General features: G+C 32.7%; 1 protein-coding gene across 4 annotated transcripts; it reads left to right on the top strand.

Annotated features, from left to right (window-relative positions):
- Positions 1-5,761: 5,761 nt before the first annotated feature.
- LOC132729690 (DNA-directed RNA polymerase II subunit RPB1-like) lies at positions 5,762-20,094 on the top strand. 4 transcript variants are annotated; one of them, XM_060715507.1, is made up of 11 exons: positions 5,762-6,103; positions 8,258-8,413; positions 8,736-8,955; positions 9,295-9,380; positions 9,630-9,700; positions 10,205-10,390; positions 10,989-11,139; positions 11,720-11,868; positions 13,803-14,220; positions 15,191-15,380; positions 15,866-17,225. In XM_060715507.1, the coding sequence occupies exons 1-11, from the start codon at positions 6,055-6,057 to the stop codon at positions 16,248-16,250; spliced, it is 2,061 nt and encodes a 686-aa protein (XP_060571490.1). In that variant the 5' UTR covers positions 5,762-6,054; the 3' UTR covers positions 16,251-17,225. The 4 variants fall into 4 exon arrangements, with proteins under 4 accessions (XP_060571490.1, XP_060571491.1, XP_060571489.1 ...); XM_060715508.1 differs by having other exon boundaries at positions 5,770-6,103; positions 13,791-14,220; positions 15,224-15,380; positions 15,866-17,223; XM_060715506.1 differs by having other exon boundaries at positions 5,771-6,103; positions 13,791-14,220; positions 15,866-17,223.
- The last annotated feature ends 5,892 nt before the right edge of the window (positions 20,095-25,986 follow it).

Below are 25,986 nucleotides of genomic sequence, written 5' to 3'. Positions count from 1 at the left end.
TGGATAACTCAAAGTTCATGTAGTTGGATAACTCAAATTGCATGAAGCTGGATAACTCAAAGTCCATGTAGTCGGATAACTCAAATTTCATGAAGCTGGATAACTCGAAGTCCATTTAGTTGGATAACTCATATTGCATGAAGCTGGATAACTCGAAGTCCATATAGTTGGATAACTCAAATTGCATGAAGCTGGATAACTCAAAGTGCATGAAGTTAGATAACTCAAATTGCATATAGTTGAATAACTTGAACCATTAAAGAGTTTAAATTATAGTTTGCATTTCCAAGGAAAGTTTTGATATAAATTGAAATTTCATACTACTAAGAAAATGTACAAAGTGTGCAGAAATTTACTGGCTATTCAATGTTGAATTATATGAAATTTGAGGTATTTATGTGTATACATTGTAAAGGCAAAAATATGCTTACAAAGCAGTAATCGGTTGCCAATACAGTTTGATTATTATTATACCCCCACAAACGAAGTTTAAGGAGGTATATAGGAGTCAGCCTGTCAGTTCGTCCGCTGGTAAGTCCACATGGTTTCTGGACATAACGAGTTTGGAGATCAAACTTGGTAAATAGCTATCTTAATCGAAACCCCTATTGGTATTGCATTTGGACCCCTCCCCCCCCTGGGGTCAATGTCACCATTACAAAAATAGAAAAATGGTTTACGGACAATAACTAGAGTTAGGAATGAGATGTTGTAATCAAGCTTGGTTAATGGCAAGCTTATATGAAGACCTCAGTTGGTATTGCATTTAGACCCCCTGGTGTCAAGGTCACTATTGCTGAAAATAGAAAAACGGTTTCAGTTAGGAATAAGATATTGTAATCAAGCTTGGTGTGTAGCAAGCTTATATGAAGACACCGGTTGATATTGCATTTGGACAACCTGAGGTCAAGGTCACCGTTACTAAAAATAGAAAATGGTTTCTAGACAATAACTAGAGTTAGGAATGAGTTATTCTAATTAAACTTGGTTCGTAGCAAGTTTATATGAAGATAGTGGTTGGAATTGCAATTAATTGAAAACAATCTTTGAACACAGTCGATACTTAATTTATTATAGATTGAGTCAGGCCACTTATTTTTCAAAAGTTCAAAGTTGCTGCTAGGGGTATTAATCGCTTTTAGTAAAAGCTCTAGTATTGTTTTTTTTATTATTATATAAAGTAATGGAACTGTCTGTCCATCTGTCCATACCAGGTGAACCTAAACTGGCAAGTTGGAAATACTTTTAATTCTACCTCTACCTATGGCTTCGTTATTGACCTTTTTTAGCACTTTGAAAATTGTATGGTTAACTGGATATATCGTAAGTTCTATGTATATGAATATATTTTTTTTCATGGCTGGGCTATATCTCGGTAAAGTATCACTATATAAAGTTGCATCTTATTTAAATTAGATGGTAACCAGCTGTTTTTGTGAGTTATGTTATCCAACTAGCATGTCTGCAGGTGTAAATGAAAAAAAGGACAACTCTGGGTCTTTCTCTACAAGTACAACTGGAAAATCAATATTCATTGTAGCAAGTTTTCGAAGATCAAGGTTTTTTTATGACAAAGTTCATCATGTTTTACTATTAGATTATGTAGGTAAAATCAAATGATTATGAATTTAAGTTTTCAGCTTTTTCCAAATTTTCAACTTGCACCCATGAATATTTGACCTTTGTAATGTCATTGTTAGACTGCATGAAGAATCATGCATGTATTCACAAAAAGTTTCTGTTGTATTGTATATGGAGACGTTAAAATCTGACCCTCCCTTGGAATTTCACAAGGCAGAATAGGTGATTGTTTTATTAATATCTTTAACATAATTCTCTTCATTTGGAATAAAAGGGGAAGCTATTTTTACCGCCCTCCTGTCGGATTTCATGTTGACTTTAAACTTGGAATACTTGTTCACTTTCAAAGTTGAAATGCGTTTCTAAAAGACAGAAAATCATTTGATAGTCTTTTTGCACAGTTATTACCTTTTTTTTAATTCTACATGTATATCTTCTCAAAGACCTTCAAAAAAGTTCAGTTCCAATTTAAAATACAGTTTTTATCAAGTTTTATAAATATGAAGTCCATGTTGTTATATTATTTCCGTTCATTCACAAAGTGTATGAGGAACTTTATGTTAAGATTATAAAATGTCTGTGTATGTATCACGTCGACACAAGACTATAGTCAAGGGCAAGTAAGCCTGTCCAGTCTTTTGAATTGTGTCCCCTTTTCTATCTAGCAAGCAGGTATTGTTCACGGTCAGATCTTTATACACAAATGAATATTTCTTAGTTCTTTACAAAGCGACTTCGTCCTTAATTTCCAGTTGATGATTTGATTCCACTGTCTTACAAAGAAGACGATTATCTAAGGAACTGAAACTGAAAAAAAAAAAAAAAAAAAAAAAAAAACGAAAAAAAAGTGGTTTACACCACCCGACTTGAATTTGTGTTTCATAAATCCTTGAAAATTACTGTTGTGATACTTAAAAGAATAACAACAAATCGTGATATACAAGAATTCTTGAATTTGCGTGTATCGGTATTTCGGTTTGAAGCTACTTTTTTGCTGTGTACATCATCAATATGAATATTTAATCTGAACAACATGAAAATCCATGCCAACTCTACAAATTTTTTCGCAGACGATATTTTTTATTATAAAATTATGTTTAAGGAAAAAAAGCACTTCGTGTATTTGTGAGCACAGATACAATTATTTTAGATAAGTGCCTGTTTTATTATGCACAAAATTGTGTGAGTGAGAAAAAAGTACCACAACGTTTTTTTCTTTGATAAAATCTAGTCTACATTATGACGTATCAAAGTTTAAAATTTAATTCGAGTAAGGCCACCTAAACAAATCAATAGGTTTTTTTTTTTTCAGCCAAACGTTCAAAATGTTTCTTAAATTTCTAAACAATTTCTTTAGGTGTTTTACAGCCGAAGCAATTTTAAATTACTTTGTAATTTGTAATATATTTTTGTACAACTCTCACAATGTTGTGATTTCTGTACAGAATTAAAAATTTAACATACATTTTTAACGTACATAAATAGAAGATCTATAAATACAGGATTTATTTTCATCGAGTAGATTGAAAATAAATATTTCACGAGTGGCATGCAGTAGCCCCGAGTAAAATATGATAATTTTCATACCAGAAGATGAAAATAAATCTTGTATTAATAGAAAATTCCATTTTGATTTGTGAATTGGCTGAATTTTATTTTAGAAGAAAGTATTCCGGCAAGACACCAGTGAAAATACGGAAAATATGTTCCATTGCAGTGAAAAATATTCTTTTACAGTGAAAATGAGAAAAATAAAAATACGCATTTTATTTCATCAATATTTCTCAATGTACATGTATTTCATTTATAAAGTATATAATAAATACTCTTATGCTCCAGCCCTCAACAGATTTAATTTAATGTCTATAAAATATAAACTTAAAAGACAACAGCTATATACATGTTACATTTTAAATTTTGATAAAGATATGTGTGGTTTAATATTAAGGTCAGAATACATCATCGTACAAGTTTTTATCACCAATGCTATTTGGCACCATATGTTCGTTAAAATTCAGAAAAGGTCGCTATTTTCCGTCCCAGTCATGATCGGGGATCAAAATGCGTTACAGTTGTATGTACAACGACGGAACTTAGTAATTTTCTATGATTTTTTTTTTCATATTCAGAAACATAGACGCTGAGATAAAATAAAAAATGTGAATATCTATTGCCAAGTGGCGTGCTAGATATAAGACACAATTTGCTGATTGTGGAAAGTTGTTTAATTTCTTTATCATTGTAAAACATAAGTTTCTCAAACAACGAAAAAAAATGCTTATATTCCATGACCAGGAACTTATCCAGAAAACAAAGTTTCAAGGCGATTTTTGGCATTAGATAAAAACAATCCGCCGATAAAATTATAGTAAAGCTTACGGGAATATCTATATGAAATACGGAATAAAATTACACTCATTTCCTCTTCATCAAAACCATCTTGTAAAGGTTTCATTTTTATAGTCAGAATATCTGTCGGAAGAATATAAATATTTTAAACTAAATTGATTAAATTATTTTACCCCAGCTTTATATATCGCAAAATTCGTAACTGTGAATTCTCGTGTTAAAAACCGAGAGGGCGTTGAACTTTGAACACATTTTAAATTCATAATTACTCATGATTTGTTTATTTACTTTTTGTATTGTTTTTTTTTTCTTTTCTGTGGAGGGGATTGGGCGTGGTGGTGTTTTTATGTTGTGTGTTTGTGTGTGTGGGGGGGGGGGGGGGGCTGCTGCTATATAACTCATGGTATACATTCCATTCAATTCAATACAATGTACATGTATATACATTGCTTTACATAGTATGTCCTTCATGTATCAATATAAATCTTCAAATAAGTAAATATAAACATCTTGATAGCGTGGTGCCTGAAATAATTTTACACTTGTTTCTTTTCAAAATGTCACTGATGTGGTCTATCCAATTTTTTTACAGTTTTTACACTGTACGTAGGCCTACACAGTAAAATTAAAATCCATGCATGCATATTACGTTTATACACTCCTGATATTTACACGTGTGTACTTTTTTGTCATACTTTAAAACGAGACAAGACTTTGACTCGGAATTCTTTTTTTTTCTCTTGAAAATTTGTCACAATCTTTAATAAAGACAAGTTAACTATTGCTGGTGGTACATACAGTATTTTAATCATTCAAAGCGACTGTCCACATTTTACCGAATAAGTGTAATACATGTATATATAATTTTTCAATTCCCACTCAAACACCAATTATAAAAAATCATCCAAAAGCTTTTACATGTTACATAAAAGTCATATACACAAATATATAGCCCCGTAGATTTAAAACCACGAACATGCCCAAAAGGTTCGAATTCCGCCTAAGACACTAGCCGAGGATGAAAATATGAAGTTGGAATCATGCTCGATCCTGCTTCATAGCACTACCCGGTTAGTTCAAAGGTAGAGCGTTGGACGACGGTGCAGATTACTTTCGTTGTGATTGCTCATTAATCCTTTATACGGTCATTTGCACTGTACCTCTGCTCTGATATGTGCAGAAGTAATCAGTTCCTTGCGAAACTGAAGGCAAAGAGTACGGGTAAACTGCTTGACAGCCTGCCCAGGACCAATGCGGTGACTGAATTGTCCTCTGGTAAATTCATTGTGGCTTACTTCCGTGATCCTGAGTGATAACTACCAACTACCACCACCACCACCATCCTTCTTCATTTGGAAAGCTTGAAAAGAGTCGCGTCGCGTCTCATAAACAAAAACAAACCCTAATGCCAAAATGTTGGTATTTATGTCAGACCGTTTATTTCTAAAATTATGTAAGATCTCCGACATACGAGATATTCTCGTAACTGTAAAAACATATACTTTGTAAAGTATATAATTATATACAATTCAGTTATTAGATCTATATAATTTGAAATTTAGTAAAATTTGTTTGTAATCATGTGCATTTTGTATCATAATCTGTTAAATATATTAAATTAAACAGTTTAAATATAAGATAAAATACCCATATCTGTATTCAAGAGATAAACCGAATAAAATGAATATATAGGGCCTATGTGTCTATAGTATATTTTAACAAAATAAAACATTTTATAATATGAGTAACGGCGAGTCCATAAACTGTGCCATTTTTCCGTTTTGCAGATTAAAGAAAAAAAATGAAAGAAGTCATGAAAATGTAAAGAACAAGTGATGGATGACGAAATGGTATCAAGTTATTCAAACCCCGGACAAAAGAAAGCTCGCTTGGCCTCCACGCGCCGTACACGAGTGCAGATTATGGTGTAGACACGCAGGGTATAAAACGCCGTGTTTGCCTGTAGCTTAAAATCATAAGCGCTACGGAGTTTCATAATCTAAGATTTTCAAATTTTATCTTAAAATAAAGCTCGAAGAAATAAATTTAAAAGGATAGTTTAATTTTGCGGGTGTTAAGCAGAGGTTTAAGAAGTTTTATTTATAAGGTTACTGATTTAATAGTATGATTAGTTGGTCATCTCAGAGTTATATCGTTACAGTTTTAGTCGTAGGTAAGTGTTAAATTATATATATTATTTACTTTTGATAAAAAATATTTCATTTTCAGATTTTTTTCTTGTGTTTAAAATTACTTCATCTGATGATTTTCCACGAGACAACCTGACTGTTTTCCTTGTTGAAAGGAAGTGAACCGAATCTACGCGAAATTCGAACTCAAAGCGGAGAAATGTGGCTGTGAGGTCACAGGCAGCCGGTTGAAAATAATTAAACACTTGCACGACATACACCAAACTAAGCACTGAATTTTTTAAACGTTTTTAACAGTTGCAAGTTGGCTGTTGATTTTGAACATCCTTTTTTTCTTCAAAACGGTTCAAGTTATTTACAGAAACAAAAAAAAAAAATATGTACTCATGCATCTTTTTTTCTTTCTTTTTTTTCTGTTTATTTGCTGATAAAATGTGAATTCACAAATGATGATATTTGGAATTTTTTACATGCGCTTCTTCAGATTCAACTTATTTTTTATAATAATATATAATGAATTTAAAGCATAAAACAAGAGACATGTTTGTATTTCGTTTTCAAAGTAAAAAAAGTTTGTTAATTATGTTGAATACAATACACTTGTATGGACACAGAAAAAAACTGTGACCTTTCCATATTCTAATATAAACTTAAGGGTTTAATGTTGTTTTTTTTACAACTTTTATTTGGCATTTCAACACGTAAGTCGGTCTATCTCAGACAAAATTCGTATAGTACTGTGTGAATTAGTATGTTTAAAGTGGTATGTGCCTATAAATGCGTAAAAATAAATATTCCAAAATTCAAACGAATGAAAAATAGATTTACAGATGTACAAGTATTCACAATGCATGCAAAGAGAATGTATTATTATTATTACTATTTGACTATTTCTATCACAAAAAACTAACCCCATGAACGTGGTAAGAGAAGTTTCTTTACATTTTAAAATTATGTATTTCTGTGTTAGATAAAGAAAATTACTTATTTTGTACATAAGATAATTTTATGTATGCATTAGAATTTGTTTTAAAGTTTTCATAAAAATTGGCAAAAATCTGTATTGAAGGCGTGTCGCTTTAAAGTTGACATAGCTTTTATTAATTTCTTCACTCGTGTTTGCGCTATTTTTAGCCGTGATAGTTGCTGATAATTCGGCTAATCTTCTGATACGGCGTTTAATTGTATTGTTAAATATTGAATGGAAAATTTTAGGATAGCCCGGTTGCAGATTATAATAATACAATGGTTTGACATGCCTGTTTGTGGTGTATGCATTCGCCTTGTGCTTTCTGACTTTAAATGGCAAACAGACATTTAATACAATGGGACAATATTCAATATTGTCCCTATAGTAAATGTTCATTGCATATACTATAACATATTGATAAAAATGCTTCCCTATACCAAAACTAATTTTTACTTTCTTATTATTGTTTAGAATTCACATCTTTTTTTTTTTGTTCGTTTGTCGTGGTTTCTCCTTTATGTAATCATGCGCGAAAGAGGCGGGGCGAGGGTGTAGCGGGTGTTGACCCCTTTTGCCCTTTGGCAAAAGTTAGTACAAACTACATGTATATCGTACATGTAGCTGTTTTAACAGGTTGAAAAATTAATGTTATGGCAGGATTTCTTTTTGAATTGAAAAGGCAATTCTAAATGTAAAAAACAAAATAAAAAAAACCCGAATATATAGATGAATGCATAACTTCTAAATATTAAGATATAATGTTGTGCTGAGCGTTTACATATGGTATTCATCAAAATTTAGGGCACATTTATTCGCGCACACATGCATTTAAGTTAATGATTGAAAGGATAGATTTGTTTTTCATTCAGAAATAATAAATATGATATATTTTATTGTATCAACAACTAATTCACTATACCGATTGCCAATAGTTGCAAGATTGTCTATGTATATGTGGTTAATGAGTATAACTTTGAAAAATGTGACAAGACACAAACAATAAAAAAAGAGACAAATTAAATCACTTCTGAGCCAAAATGAGTCTTTAACTAAGTCACTTAAGGGAGGATTATATGTCAGGTTGAAAAAATTGAGGTTTCTTGTTTTGGAAAGGTCACAAAAATAAAACCTTAGCTCGTGTTTTATAACATTAGTTAATGACATACAATTATAACCTATAGTAACATATCACTATTTTTTATCACAGGGGTTGTTGGGAATCATATAAACCCCCAGTGTCCAAGGCACAGGGGTCTACCTGATGGATTTTCTAGAACGGAGAACAGATTCCGAGAAAGAGCTCTATTTAGGTTGGATCTCAGGAGTGCCATACAGGGCTATCTACCAGAGCATGAATATAGATGTACGTACTTTAACCCAAAAATAATTCAAATATATATCTTCCATTTAGTTTCCAGAGCAACGTTTTGCTATTTATTGCATCTGTTTAATTGTTTCAATTGAATTCTATAAAACGAATATTAAATCAACGTGCACTTGACTGAAATAACAAAATAGGAAAGCCGATCAGCTGCACGTTGAGGAGAAAACCTTGAAGTATAAGTACTGTAGCTGGAGAATATAGAAATAATACGTTTTAAAGTAGACCTAATGGACTGCACTTACTTACGCAATTGTCTCTACTTTGATTTTTGTTTTCAAATTGAAAAAGTATTATTTTTCAGTCCGCGTTCAAACTACAGCAAGAAAGTACAAGTTTAATGACGCTACAGTATCGATAGACGCGGTCGATGAGAAATGTGGGGCTGGAAGTTGGATGACAGAGGCTGATGGGTTGTACTCACCCAAGGACTGTCCTTCTATTGTTACTACCCAGCAAAAACAGCCAATGGGACGTGCTCACTTTAAATGGAGAGCTCCAGCATGTGGATGTGTGCATTTTCGGCAAGTTACATACTACCATTTTCAAGAAAAATGTTTCAAAAATTTGCCCAGTTTAACTGGAAGTCACTTGTCGAAAATTGTTTTTTTTATCGATTAATCTCGGTCTTTATTAACAGGGGATGCAATGAAATCAGTGCATCAATATTAGATATGTATATGTATTTAACACACTGATTTCATTCTTGCCTTAATAAGCTAACAAGTGTGACGTTATTGAAAATAAACTACAAAAGCAAAACAAGATATGATACGGTAAGAGGCATGTTTTAATTCTTTTCAATTAAGAAAATCCAGGACGTTTTGACACCAATTTGATTACTATATTTTGTTTTATTTTAGGGTACGTGTCCATGTTAATTCTACATACTATCTCGAGAACGAAGATGTATTTAATGGACCACTGGCACGAACCATCTGCCCCCATGGTATGTACACACAAACATATATTTTTCTGCTTATTAAGAACTGCCATCGCCATTGCACATGTTCCTTTAATTTCTTTAAAGCGTAAATGATTACGTATTACACAATTTGATTAAAATCATCTCCTTATTAACTCTAGCAACATTAAAGAATAATAATTTAGTAGATCTGAACTTTAGTCAGATTGACGTATGACACTTCATGTATTGTTTCGTTACCAAGCTAATAGGGGTGTTCTGTCCTTATTTCAGCTTCAGTTGTTACGGCCCCGGCCACAGATATCCCGTCAGCGACTACATTAAAGGCAGCATTGCCAAAAGTGGTAAGCTTTCATATTGATATCAAGTATTTAGATAGTCAGTTAGTTTGGACTTTTATCATTTGTGCAACGCATTTAATCTTTTTATATATTAAACTGTAGATGATTGACGGTGTGTCAAAATTTTAAGTTTTAGAAGTCCAAGGGAGGTAACTGCATATCAACCAAAATTAATGTTTGGAGTAACTGTTGAATAGATGGAACATTCTTGTTTGTTTTCAACATACACATTGCATTCAGCCTATATAGAATCGAAAAATACGATGTTGTTCGTATTCTGACAAAAATAAAAACAACAATATGATTTAAGATGTTACAAATTGTTGAAATTTCTTAAAGAAGAGCTAGAATTGTTTACATTGTAGCAGATTTTTAAGATCCGGACATGGTGTCACTACCAAGAGAACTTTTAGAGATAGACAAATGGCATCGTAAATGTTGTCTAAAATATGTATGTTTAAAGTGTACATTTAGTTTTACATAGTTTTACATGTCTTTTGTCAATAGCTAACGCGCAACGAACGTCTGCAATTACTTTGTGATGTCACACAAGATCATGACGTTGAGGATGTAATGAATAATGAAGATTTCATGTCCAAACGAACGGTGTCAAAAATGAGCAGTTTTGAATTGGAAAGACTCAATATTGCCGTAGAAAGACGTCATCTTGAAATACTCGATTGTTGTAAACTTGTGAGTAGATATATGTATAAAGGATATACCTAATTTCATTTGTAAACGATCTGTAGAAAGTCGGGTTACATTACTTTATTTATGTAAGTACACCAAAGTCGTTTTTGGAATCTAAGCAACTCGAGTGTTAAAAGTGAAATTTTGATAAAATTTTATCAGCGGCAATACACAAATTATTCAAAAGCTTTATGATTGTAAATTATGCAAATCTAAGGACAACGTTATAGTTGAAATAGATGAATGTTTTAGTATAATTCACTAACGCAGTTATAGTGTAATCTTTTCGTGCGTTGCATAGAAAGTCCTAAGTGTATCCTTAGTCCTTTATGAAAAACTATAGGGCTAACTTAAAACCGTTTCAATAAAAAAATTCATCTTTAGTAAAAGTTTTAGACTTTTATTTATTTAATTCTCCTCAGGGAGTTCAATCTGAAGTGAGAAAATGTGTTAAAAATTGAAGAGTCATAAGTTTACATTTGCTTTGGAATGAAAATAGTTTTGGTCTTAAGATATAATTAAGAACTTTCTATGAAACGCCACCCCTATTTATAAAACACACATAGATTATGCAAATTACCATCTGCACCTAATATTTCAGGCCAAACAGTATGACAGGAATGAGTGCTTCGGTGATATTAGACGCATTAGAATTGATACATTTTGTGGAAGTGGGGAACCAGATATACCCTTAACAAAGACCAGATATGATTGGATAAAACAAAAGCAATCCGAATGTTGTCCCGAAATTGGTATGTTTCCCATTTCTTAGTCTTCATCTTCGAATGTATTAAGAAAACCTCTCGTGTTTGACATGTATAACTATCACATGTTATGTTAATGTCGACTTTTTGGAATATATGTGTTGTTCTTACACAAAATAAATTACTTGTGTAACCAACAAAATGATGATAATTTTGATTTTTAGGTGTTTTTTTTATAGCTTTATGGTAAGGAAAGTCAAAATCGGATGAATGCGAGCTACAGTTCGCTACACTCAGACCTATATAGAAAAATAAATGAATTTATACATGAACCTTAGTGCATTGCAATAGATATATAAATAGACCTTAACTTCAGTCAGATTGTTCTTCACGTAAAAGGTATTCATTATGGCTCCGTATATCTCACATATTTTTCATATTTCCAAATTACTATCTGTAATTCAAAGCAAAGCTTCAAAGAGCCACATCATGTGTTTTTTTTCTGAAACGAGAAGAATCATTGTAATTCAACCATTTCAATATATCCTCAAGCCCAATAAATGCATAACAAAATCATTGTTAGGCATCATCCCCAGAAATGATTTTGTTTTCATAATTTTACTTGTAGGTGAATCCCGGTATGAATGTTTTAATCACACCCTATACGATAGTGAAATGGTGCAAGATGGACTTGGTCATCATGCGTCTATTGACATGGATGATTTTGATCCTGTCAATTATGTTGAAGACTATCCACGGGCAGAGGAAATAAGAAAGGTATTTCTTGATTGATTAATTGATTGATTAACTGATTAATTAATTAATTAATTCGATAATCACGTTTTTGTTAAAGAACAATTTTTGGTCCAGATTAAAGTAAATAACCTTTTCCGATATATGTATTCATGAAACATGTTTATTTTTCCAACATAGTCACACAAATGATAATAAATGCAACATATATGTTTAACTTATTTTATTTATGGTTGGCATAAAATTTCCGTCATGACTGGTCATTAAGTAACACAGTTAATAGAGTTTGAAAACTTTTATATAAAATAGAATATTATAAAATAGGTTTTGCTTCGTCATCGATTGCAAAAACCTGTAATTTTATGTTAGATTTTCGCCATATCCATGGCTGAATAAGAGCATTAAATATTCCAGACAATTTGTAATAGAATAATATTAACAATTACATGTATATCAATTATAGTATTATAGGACTAAAGCTCACATCCGAACAGTCGTAAGTGACATTTTATAAGTTGCTCCGGATATCGGAAGCATAATCAGAAGCATAATATGATTTTTCAGATATAATCAAGTAAAATTATATTTTGAAATAGAGACAACTTGCTGACAAATGCCAGATATGATAAACACTTGATACCAGAAGCTTATAAAATATGCTTTATAAATATTATCAATAAAATTAGTTAAATTTTGAAAAGAGTGATACAGCCATGTGTTTATATATATATACATTTAAGCATATCACGATCAAAACTGCCATTGAATGTCTGGGACATTTCAAACCAGAACAATTACTCAACAGGTTTGATCGTATATTCGTCTTAGGAATACTGGCCGCCTACGTAAAACCCCTTTTGTAAGAGGAACCGTAGCATCCGTTGGCATGCACGGAGGAAACCTCCTCAGACTATTCCTCGGAATATAGAACAACGGACCGGCTCAGATATGCCAATAAATATATTTAAAAAAACAAAACAAAAAACATACAGCTCTATAAAGAGAAACGTTCTTTATCAGAAAAATATTATTTTAATTAAATAGTAGAAAGTAGTCAGATATTAAATGTAAGTTTGCTTGAAACCATGTATAACAATGTAATGATAAAAACCAGTATATCAATACTTTTTTTTTTTTTTTTTTTTAAATACAATATGTGTTATATTTACACATGGGTTAAGTTAATTATGGCATCTGAAAAAAGTGTTTGTTTTGTACCGTCATCGGTTACAGGTTATCTAATGACTATTCTACAAAGATCCGAAAGTCAGTTGCATCCCACAGGTGTTCGAAATAAAGAGTTTATGCTTATGCACAGGCCAGTTAAATGTATGTTTTGAACCGACGTCGGATTCAAATGATAAGGGACTGGCAGTCGACGTTGGTAAACTTCCGGAGTTCAATAAATTACTATTGATGTTATTCAATATTGATAATTCCGAAGCAACCGTTAGAAGTCTAAATACCCCGACGTTCATTTATTACCTCAATAAACGGGAAAAAAAACAACAGCAAGGCCAAATATGACAAAAGATAGGTGGGTTATTTTTCAGTGGGTTCATGTGAGCTCAAGATAGATGGAATAAAAAGGAATTTGCAGAATCGGTGGTCTTTTAAAGTATACCCGGTCTCTTAATCTATGCGTAGAACGAGAGAATGCATTCTTAGGAAAGGAGGTAGTCTTAATAAGGATCATTGCAAAAAATTTTGTTTGACATTTATTTGTTATGATTAAAAAAATCAATTCGCTTAAACTGAATATTTATAATGGTATTTGGTTATATAAAGGTTTAATATGTTAAATTACAGATATTTGACACTTACAAACCTGTTTGACTTTTTGCATTTCAAATCTATTTTATGATCCTTATGCAATGCTTCCGACATCTAATTGGTTTTTTTTATTCTCAGAACGAAAAGTCAATGTCTTTTTTATTTAAAATCAGAATTTTTCAAAGAATATGGAGCAGACGACAAAAGCAGACGGCGACAATGCTCTGACCGGGACTACAAATGATGTGCAATATAAACCGGACAATGAATCTCAAGTTTTAGATACCACTCATTTGAGTACTGACACTAAGGAACACGACAAGCATCATGATAATGACACTCGTCATAATTCTGAAGCTGAAGAAAAACAAAGATCTGATGACGATGACGATGATGATGATGATGATAATAAAGATGATAATGATGATGATGGCGATGGTAATCACGATGATGATGAAACCCATCATAATTCTGATACTAAAGAAAAACAAAGATCTGATGACGATGACAATGATAATGATAATGATGATGATGATGATGATGATGATGATGATGATGATACTAATGCAAAAGCTGAACAAGTAAATGACGAGTCCATGAAAGGTAAGTTTCAATGTTACACTGATTTTAATAATATAATTTCCTAGAATTTTGCCTATAGGAATGTTAATTTTCTATTGTTTAATTAATTCCTAGTAATTCTTAAATTTTAATCAATATTAATATTATGGTAGAAAGATGCTCTTTGTCCAGATTTTCCTTATATGGCTTTTGTATTATTTTGTAAGGGTTGTGATTACAAAATTTTAAAAGAACTATATGCTCATAAGTTTGAACTTAATTTTAATGTATAGATACCTGACCTGTCCGATTCTAATTATCAGATTAGTGGATACCACAACATTTTTGTTAACAAAAGAGCACATGCCAATGTTTGTGGTTGAATATATTGTTATTCAAATGAAAGGACAGAGTAGGATCTATCAATTCAAATGGTATATTGCATGGCAGAGAGTTCGCTTGCTTTGTTACTTTCATGCTTTCTTGTTTTGCTATAAATTTGCTTAACTGTTTATACCTACCCTGATGTTCATGAACAGAGAAGGGTCAAAGTAGATTCCGCACAAGTAGTCCAGAGGTAGCATGTTCGAGCCATCGTTACACCACTCACAATAATTATTGTCTTTCAAATGAGACCCTAAATACTAACACCCATGTATCAGTGGGCATGTTAAAGACACAGCGCCACACCCCCATCCCTCCACTGCATGTTGTATGCTTCTTGCACTACCAGGAAAATAACTAACTCTTGAGGCGTCGCAGATATAGGCGACTGAAATGCGACAGCAATATTGCGGAAGTTTAACAAAAAAAAATACAACAACAAATAATAAACTCTGCATGGATACTACCTCTCATATATTTTGCATGAAAATTATGCAACAAATACATCTTTAATAATAATTATTGTCATTGATTGAGAAAGGCGGCTGTTACATATATTTTTATATCTTATATTGCTTTAGATTCTAGACATTAACTGCATGCTTATTTTAAATGCCTGTATTTTTAGATGATGTCAGAAATAGATATCTATCTCTTGAAGAGTGTTGTATGAACGGGATAGATGCAGGTACCAGAGTCGCCGCGGAAGGATTTGCGGGCTGTTTCAAAATGGCGGACAAGTTTGATTCTTTCTTTACCAAGTGGACAAAGAAATGTGACCGCCATTTTGTCATCTGTTGTATGAGAGTTGTTGACGGGTAAGTGTGATATATTTTGTCTTTCATCATTATTAACATACTGTAGATATAATATTACGTACTAAAATAAACCTGAATTCCAGTTAAAGCTTGGGTTTGGCAAAGTTTACGAAACAAAACGGCCTGGGACCGTAGATCCTAGTCCTCCACATGTTAAAACTTTTGTTTTCGTACTGATTTGTGTAAGGAGAAAATTCGACAGTTTGCTTATATATATATTTATATTATACAATTTATAAAGATAAATATGAATCTAGCTCTAGGGGGATTTCTGAAATAAAATACTTACATTGCATTGCTTTATAATCAAATGTAATTTACAACCAAGTCAATATGTATAACTTTAAAGTTCTCAATTGGAAATATTTCCAGTTATTCATATGTATATAACATAAGTCGGTCTGAATATTTTTTTAAATAACTCCAATATATTTCTTAGTAAACTACATTACTTATAAAAGAGTACACTTTTTGATGCATTTCAGGGAAATTAATGCGGTTTCCAAGTACATGCGCCTCAAACACCATAATTTACTTCTTTTACGCGAATATACACCGAACAATGGCGGACTGGTGTTAAAGGAATTAAAAACACACTCTGATAATAAAACATCCACATTTGGGTCAAATTTTTCGAAACCTTCAGAGCTGACTAACAAAAACCTTGTCATTAAATTCAATGGCAACAAAGGCTTTCCAAGGGCGAATAACTTAAATGTTCACATGGTGTCGGGAAACACGAAACAATCTTTCAGGCACCGAAAACGACACCATAGAAATTATAGAAAATTACGAAAACTGCATAAGAAAAAATATGCTGTAACCAGTCCAAATCAAACGCATAAAACTAAACGTTTTGGATACGGTTGAACTATTTCTGATTTGAAATGTTTAGAAAGAACGGTATATTTTTTACGTTGTTATCCTTCCATCCGCTAGCTTATTCATGTATCCACTAGTATATCAAATATTTCTTTCCATTCTTACCTTATATACTCACTGTACCTTATAGATTATTTAACTCTTTCACTGCTGTCGTTAACATGTTCTACCCATGTGACTAGTGCAGACAAAGGTCAGCCTGCACAAAATGTGCAGTCACGCCTATGTTCTGAACTGCTGGCTGTTCACACCGTTATCGGTTTTGTCTACTTTGAAAGCTGGACAAATTCATTTAAGATATTTAACAGGGTAAGTCTAACCGTTATTCCTTGAAGCTTCTCTGTCACAACTTGTAAATTCCGATGAAATGCATAGTTACCGTTATGATTAGGTTTTGTTTTCAGGGTTAGTGTTATTTAAAAAACAACAACAAAAAACAACATTAACATAGTATGTCGTAGCATTTCGTAGATGTTGTTCATAGATAGATAAAACTCAATCATGTTTATACTGCAATAAATAAACAATACCAAACGGTATTTTCATAGAAAACAAAATTGATAAAATGCCTAATTTGAAATTAAGCTTAGAGTAGCAAGCTCTGACATTGATGGATTAAATCTCGAATTTGTTATTACTTTAAAGTCGAAATTGCCGCATTTCAAGCTAATATTTGGGTGTTGTTTTATAGGCACGTTCTCTCTCAAAAATGGACAAAAAGTTGATAGTTTTTCAATCAATTTACATGTACATTGTACACAAAAACTTAAGATAAGTGGAGTTGGAGGTCTAGCGGCCAGGCGGCCTAGTACTGTAACGTAAAAAGGGATTTTCTACTCTTGGTACGACCCCTTGTTTTGCTTTCTAAGCTTATGTGTTATATGTTTCCTGCATAGTATATACATGCTTAAACTCTATTTAAACAGAACCTTTTTCATCCTCAGTGCCTCAAATACCCTTTTCTTTCTACTCAAGTTTTACCATTTCAACAACATGAACTAGCATCTTAATATATTAGGTACACATAGAAAGAAATGGATTAACGAAATGAATTTTAAAAGATTATTTCATTTGAAATTTTAGTTAATCTTTAAAGTCAATAATATTTTAAAACAACATGCCTCAAGATTCATGCTAATTTTCAAGAAGATTTAGGAAATGTATGTAAAGATCAAGTATTGAGAAGTGAACAAAGAAAATACTTGGTTCATTGCAAACAATGCTTACAACCAACGTTAATTACTGAAAAAGAGGTCAAAATATCCAGAAACAGGATTTACTGTTAGTAACACAGTAGAAATATAGTGTTAAACACTGCAAAATCAGTTATTGATCGCACATAACATGTTAATTATTGAATCTTGAATAGTTTCACATTTTTAAAACTTAAGTATATTTTTTTTAAATATTTTTATCATTTATGAATTTTTATTATCTTGAAATAGTTTGGCTCAACAGGAAGCATGCAGCTTTAAAAAGTAATCTTACGAATTAAATATTCATCTAGTATTTTATCCTTTTTTGTATCGTTTTTCACACAATTCAAATTTAATAAATTTTCCTAGTTTACTCAAACAAAAGTTCATGTAAAAAATCGGTCAGAGCGGACATTGATAAAACTGACCCATTTAGAGATAACTAATAGTAATGTTGTACATACATTGTAAGATAATCTATATTGAGCTAGATTATACTGTGAAAACTACGTCACCAGACAACAAAGAATTATGATAATACAGATCGCGTAATTTAAAATGTATGTAGAAATATGAGTCCGGTATCTTCATTTTGTTTATGGCGTAAACAACACTTTATTGTCACTATTTTTTAGTCTATGCTTCATGATAACACTTTAACTTATCTATTTTACAGTCTAGCCTCGACAAAGAAACCGCTGATTTGAGACCTCAACTTTAGAAGAACACAAATGTAACCTCGTGTTCCCAACAATATTGCATTTTGTGGACGTCAATGTTCGTGACAGACACCGCATACATGTTAATACATTCGGATAAAGCCACTTTTTCAGCTGCAGGATTACCATTGGCTAAATTTATGAACGACAACCAATCATGGAAGAGATGTTATAGGCTTAAAACTTTGGATTGGCCAATCACATACCTCATTATATAAGTTTATCTACCTGTTTTCATTAGTTATTTGGTGCAATATAGTGTTTGTGAACAAAGAAACATACTTACTGTACATATTATATATGTACATGGAACAGAACAGATACTTTTATAACTTAGTGCATCAAATGCTACATATCATGGCATTATTTAAATTGCAAAAAAAGACTCAGTCATATACATGTAATATATCTCGTAATTTATAATTATATATGTGTATCAACAACAAATATTTAAAACGAGGAATTGAAAAAGCTTTCATATTTTTAATAGTTCATAGTGCGTTTCACACATTCTTTGATATCCTTTGCTAAATCTAGATTCGGTATTTTATCAAATAGTGCACTGGTTTATTTTTTGCTCATACGTTTTTTTTAAAATTATTTCAATATTTTTCCTCGGGCTATATTTTATATTATAAGTATGGTTTTCGTCTTCAACATCAAAATGCTTCTGGTACAACATGCACACTGAACATGACGTTTCATCATAGAATCTCCTTTCGAAAAAAAAAACAACATTATTATCCAAACTGAACTTCAAGGACAAATACATATGTCTTTCATATTTCTATCATGGAGATGTAGAAATGAAAATAAAAAGTTATAAAATCTCGACATGACATTGGGACAAAATCAACACTTGTCCGTCCTTCCATATGCATCTCTATGTTAAATATCAAACCACGCACCTGCTTGATTGTGACATTATATGGAATGTTAAGGTTTTCGTGATTTATATTTATACATGAAATCGTGTGCCATTCAAGTATAAACTGTTTATTGTGGGCGTTTTAACATTTTTACACTGAAGCATTGCATTAAATGCATTGTTATTTATTTAGAAAATTATGAATGAGAAGTAATTGTTAGTGTTTCAAACACACTTTATAATTTAGTTTTAACATTAAATAGAGGATATTCAAGTTGTTTCTATAAATACAGCATTGATTTCCATTGGGTGGTATGAAAATACATATTTCACGAGTGGCGGGAGTCACAAGTGAAATATTATATTTTTCATATCACAAACTGAGAGTAAATGAAAACTTGAATTTTCTGTTTAATTTATACTTTTCTCTTTTCTTTGACCATACAGATCTCAAAACTTCTAATTAACTTTGTGTATTGGCTGAATTAAAGAGGGAAGTAGTCCGGCAAGTCACCAGTGAAAATACGGAAATATGTTTCACTGCAGTGAAAAATAATTTTTTTCAGAGAAAATACGGAAATGAAAATAATCATTTTAACTCATCAATATTTCTCAATATTCCTTTTGTGTATTGCCTGAATTTAAGAAGAAAGTAGTCCGACAAGACACAGGTGAAAATACGGAAAATATGTTTCACTGCAGTGAAAAATATTTTTTTCTGGGAAAATTAGGAAAGGGAAATACGCATTTTAACTCAACAATATTTCTCAATATTCCTTTCATACAATAATATTGTATTTTGTAATTTTTAAATGATGAACTGGTTAGTTTAAATAAGATTGAATTGGAAAAAAGAGAAGAAATATTATTAACAGGATGTAAAATACATTGTACTTAATCAAATAAAATATGTTTTAGAATATTTTGTGTATTTATAAAATGTCTGCTTGTCAAATACTCAATCAAACGCTATAGTTTTAGTTTATGTTTTTTTTTGTTTTTTTTTTTGTAAATGCGTTATTTTGCCAACCAACTGTTTGTTTCTTGATAAATAATAAAAAATACTCTAAAAATCTTTTTTGTAATTTTGCTTATACATGTGATGTACTTTTTCGGCATTCTCGTCGAGTCAATAAAATTCTCCCACTGGTGCTTTCAATACGGTATTGAACGGATTGAAAACAGGACCTACTCTGTACATAACGTTACATGAACATAGATATAAATGATCATGTTATGATTATTAACTTATTTTGACCCAATGTAAATGGGAGAATTGTTAAGAATTTGTGGTATTCTAGTATGAAAGCAGTGGCGGGGAGGCTGTCTGAAATGAACACTTAACAACGAAAGCTTTGGTAAGCCTTTGGCACAGAAGAATGATATGCCGAATAATATGAAGGCTTAAATTAAAGCTTGCCGTTTATCTAGCCCCAGGTTTACTGATCGGCAAGAATGCAATGCGAGTTTGGTCAACATTGATTATTCTACCAAGAAAGGAACGGTGCCATAACTATAAGCTTCGTTACGAATGTAAGAATAGTAATATATAGCAAAATGAATATTGACAATGTCAAGGTGAAGCGGACTAAGAACTTGTTCAAACTAACCTTAAAATCAGCAGGTATAATTTACTCATCATTCCTTTTTAAGACTGTAAGAAAAAATGGTCGAACAAGCTTTTGGTGGTCAGTTGACAAGGCTTTGATGTGTTTTTTTAATAAATGACCTCAGAAGGTATTTGGTCACTTACTATTCGTCACCAATTTCCAGATAACATCTCCGAAGCATTCTCTGCCGGACAAGTTTAGTGGGCAAGACCTAGGTGACCTTGACCTTTGCCAGACTTACTCCAAACTCAATAGGATTCATCAACAAGACATGCCAATTTTCTGACTGAATGCCAAACCATGCTCTAGTTATTGACCGCACTAGACTTTAGTTGTGAAGAAAACAATGACATTGACCATAATTGACTGACATGATCTCATGTACACGTCTTCACAAGTAATCTTACAACTACAGGCCATTATAAGTCTAACAAGGTACATTCTACGTACGAACGGATGTAACAGACGGACTAACAGACGCTGTGCACGACAATACACTTAAACTCCTCTTTCTTCGGAGAGGACATTTTAATTACATGTAGTGACTGATATGTAAGAATAGTATGTCAATGCAGATTTCAATAAACATTGTAAACGACTTTAATGAATAAGATTTCATGGGCTTTGTATAAAAATGTCATTTGGATCAAATAGGTTAAACATTTTAAATAGTGAAATAAGATTCTAATATTTCTATGCAGTACATGTATTTCGACAAACTCCAGCCGTCGAGATAATTCGCATTTTTTAAACTACATTGTGTACTTGTACATTTATCCTTTTGTTAAAATAATTATCGAGGGGTTTCAAATTTCAAACACTGTATATTTAAAATGTTACTACATGTTAAAAATTTGATTACATTAACCCCTTAAGCAGCAAAATAGATGCATATACTAGTAGTTTAAATGAAAACATAAAATCATCTCCGGTAACTCTTATATATACAAGATGTTGTGGTGAAGTGGTTACTTCCCATTTCTTATTACTCGCTCTATATCGTGATTCACTTATCCCATATTATAATCTTACAAGACAGAAACCAAAACAACAGAATAGGATTAAGGCATTGTATTTGACAACTTTCAACAAATATATGCATATAGTTTGGATCGTGTTAAAATCTCTTCAGGTATACAACAGTTCCATTGGATCCTGTAGATAGTATCTTGTATAAGCCATATGCATATTCGTCCAACGATGAACCTGAAAAATACTGAACTATATTAATAAGGATAAATGAAAACATGTTTAACCCATTACCAGATATATACGCCTTTTTACGCCTTTTTCACCCTCCCCCCTCTCTTTGTTGTCTAAAATGGTGAAAAACTGCCTTTAGGCCCCCAACACTTGTTTTTGTTTGAGAAATGTAGTTTAAAAAAGTGACTACTTTTTCGGCGCCGCCTCCTTTACAAAAGATACATCAGGGGGTTGCCAGAAGGGGGACGTGCCCCCTTCTGTTTTGGTGGTTTGAAGGGGGCGGCAGTCCCCCTTATCGCTAAGAAGATTTCGGACTTGTGTGATGCTAAAAATGACCCAAGGTCGATCATAAGGTAACGTGTAACCAATGCTGAAAAGCCTTTGACTCTATCTCAATCCATTGAGATGTTGCAGCACTTTGAAATCAGTTTCAATGGAGAAAAATCAACGCAAAATAGTGAATTTTGGCAATTTTGAGATGTCCCCTCGATGCCATGGTAACATGAAGACTGAGCATGTTGTTCCAAAGGCATTGGTCCAGTCAACAATTGTGACAAGTTTGATTAGTATTGAAGCAGTTTTTACAGTTTAATAGCAGTTTGAACTTGTAACGGGAGACTTTTCAATAAAAACAGCCATTTTTCACAAAATGCTCAAGCGGTAATGGGTTAAAAGTTATTCTTGGCCTCATCTTGGTAATGTCCGTGGATTGTCAGTGCCGTATAGTCAATCGGAACATCCTCGGCTATTATTCATAATATCCTTGTCCGAAGACTGACGGAAAGGCCCGAAAAATAGCGGTTCCCGTTTAATGTGTAAATACTTCAAAATATTTCACTTTTAAATATTTTTTTTTCAAACATTTTACGAATATTATCTTGTATCGGGAGGCAAGCTGCTTTAAATAAATTGTTTAACATTCTCCAACAAGCCAGCAATCAATTTATAACAAAATATCATAATAGGAAACTTACAGGAACCTTCGTTTTACATATTAATTAGAATATAAATTAGAAGAAGATGTGTGAAGTTGGCGACCTAGCGGCCCAGCGACATGGCGGCGTGAAGTCGGCGGTCTAACGGCCTGGGGCGTGAAGTTGGCGGCCTAGCGGTCCATCGGCTTGGCAGCGTAAAGTTAGCGGTCTAAAAAATTATAGAAATTTGTCTAACAAATTAGAATGACTCTGAATTAAGATTTAAATACAGTTCAATTTAAATGTCATAAAAAGAAAAAAATACATATTCAGAAAGTTTGTTTTGTTTTCCAGCGACCTGGCAGCCGGAAATTTTACAGTTGTAGGAATTTTATTAAAAAACTAGAAATGTGTCCATAGGACACGGGTGCCCCCACCTCGCCACTGTTCTGTCAATCTTTTTACTAAGTCAAGGGAAATAACTCTACAAATACTGGATAAATCCACAAGCGAAGCCCCAGGTGCAATCTAAATATGCTGAGCAACCTGTCCATAAGGTTTAATGACTATGTCAAATCCTTTTTGAGTAACTTGCGACACATGTTGAAAATTGCAAAAATTTTCTAAGTGAAGGGCAATAACTGTAAAAATACTAAATAAATCCAGACGAAAATACCTGGTGCACAACTGCACATGCTGATCAATATTCCTGTAAAGTTACATGACTCTAGGTCAAATACTATTTGAGTTACATGCGACACAAGTTGAAAATTGCAAAATTTTACTAAGTCAAGGGCAATAACTCTAAAAATACAAAAATATCTACACGAAAATACCCAGGTGCACAACTACACATGCTGATCAACATTCCTGTAAAGTTTCATGACTCTAGGTCAAATACTTTTTGAGTTACATGCGACACAAGTTGAAAATTGCAAAATTTTACTAAGTCAAGGGCAATAACTCTGAAAATACAAAAAATATCCACACGAAAATACCCAGGTGCACAACTACACATGCTGATCAACATTCCTGTAAAGTTTCATGACTCTAGGTCAAATACTTTTTGAGTTACATGCGACACAAGTTGAAAATTGCAAAATTTTACTAAGTCAAGGGCAATAACTCTGAAAATACTAAAAATATCCAGACGAAAATACCCAGGTGCACAACTACACACGCTGATCAACATTCCTGTAAAGTTTCATGACTCTAGGTCAAATACTTTTGAGTTACATGCGACACAAGTTGAAAATTGCAAAATTGTACTAAGTCAAGGGCAATAACTCTAAAAATACTAAAAATATCCACACGAAAATACCCAGGTGCACAACTACACATGCTGGTCAACATTCCTGTAAAGTTTCATGACTCTAGGTCAAATACTTTTTGAGTTACGTGCGACACAAAAGTGAACGGACGGACGGACGGACAATGGTAAATCTAAATGCCCGCCACTAACGTGGGGGCACAAAAATAAACGGCACTTTGTGAAGTTCTTAAGACTATAATGGTATTAAAAAGAAAAAAAATCAATTTGCGAGAACTTTTTGATTTTATCATTTTTGTGAAGTTGGCGGCCTAGCGGCACAATAGCCTAATATTTTACAGTCGTAGAAATGTTATAAAAACAATAAAACGGCATTGTCCCATTTAATATTTTCATAATCATTTCCATAAGGGAATTTACATTAAAAAGGGGCCGATTTTTCAGGTCACCAGTTCTAAACCACACTTGTATGCTAAGAATGAGAATGAACAAAGGGATAAAGTTTGACACTTGTTTAATTTTTTTTTATTTGGAGCAGACATCCGACCTTAAACTAAGCTCATGTTTACGAGTAGCATATCAACTGAGTTTTTCTCCGTTTTACAAATAAAACTTGGCAAGTTCACGCTGAGTTTATGTTAGAGGCAATAAAATCCGTACCTGAACACTCAACTCGTTGTCCGGCTCATTGACTTTGAATGACTGACTGGGGTTACACTGTAAAATTTATTCAAATTTGATATTAAAATTGCTCTGTGTATAGGGCATGCATGGGATAAAAAGAAAACGTGTGACCAAAATAGAGGAGGCAAATGTATTTACATCACGTGCTAAAAATCTTTCCATAATTATATTTATAGTAGAAATGTTCCCCCCTCTTTATTTGTGGTATACGCGGCACAACACGCAGAGCTCACATGACGACTTTCCAGCTTAAATGACGGTACCGATCCATGCATAATTTAAGGCACGAACGAGCATCTGAGTAGAACCACCGGTGTTCCATAAAAGAAGAAAATTTCTTGCAGAATTCGAACCGACATCCGTGAGAGACAAGTGTTCGGAAACAAAGTCCCTAACCACTCGGCTAGGGACGCCTCTCAGTGTATCATTTACTTACATTCTTTTTTTCTTTTTTTTAAAGTATCTTATTTTCAAAAGTTTGACATGAATATTTTTTTATGTTAGAATTCTATAGGAGCGTTTCGATGCCAATTTTAACGTATTATTGGACAGCATTTGTTCGTTGACGCAAAGAAATTCTTAACGTGTGACATTCTGCATTAAGGCGTTTCGCTCATTGTTAACGTGTGACATTCTACATTAAAGCATTTCGCTCATTTTTAACGTGTAACGATCTACATTAAGGCGTTTCACTCATTGTCAACGTGTTACGATCTATATTTAGGTTCATCGTTAACAATGGCAATGACAATGACTATAGATTTTACTAGCATTAAGCATTGTACAAATGTTTAAAGCAACACATGATGAAACAAATTTCACATCCCATGTATACAAATGGTGAGCATAAGTGCAAAGGCAACAATAAGTCATCTTTTTTACATGTTACAACCTGTTATAGGCGTTTTGCTCATCGTTAACGTGTAACGATCTAAATTAAGGCGTTTTGCTCACCTTTAACGTGTTACGATCTACATAACGGTAATTTGCTCACCGTTAACGTGTTACGATCTACATAACGGTAATTTGCTCACCGTTAACGTGTTACGATCTACATAACGGTAATTTGCTCACCTTTAACGTGTTACGATCTACATAACGGTAATATGCTCACCGTAAACGTGTTACGATCTACATAACGGTAATTTGCTCATCGTTAACGTGTTACGATCTACATAACGGTAATTTGCTCACCTTTAACGTGTTACGATCTACATTACGGTAATTTGCTCACCGTAAACGTGTTACGATCTATATTTA

Source organism: Ruditapes philippinarum, unplaced genomic scaffold (genome assembly GCF_026571515.1).
Source record: "Ruditapes philippinarum isolate M1 unplaced genomic scaffold, ASM2657151v2 ctg1519_1_1_1_1, whole genome shotgun sequence".
NCBI classification, from domain to species: Eukaryota; Metazoa; Mollusca; class Bivalvia; order Venerida; family Veneridae; genus Ruditapes; species Ruditapes philippinarum.
This window is presented reverse-complemented; position numbering and strand designations above follow the sequence as displayed.

Coding starts and splice junctions, on each gene's coding strand:
- LOC132729690 (XM_060715506.1), top strand. CDS start 6,055: ATGATTAGTTGGTCATCTCAGAGTTATATCGTTACAGTTTTAGTCGTA. Junction 6,104..8,257: donor CGTTACAGTTTTAGTCGTAG/GTAAGTGTTAAA, acceptor TTTTTATCACAG/GGGTTGTTGGGAATCATATA. Junction 14,221..15,190: donor AAATGACGAGTCCATGAAAG/GTAAGTTTCAAT, acceptor CTGTATTTTTAG/ATGATGTCAGAAATAGATAT.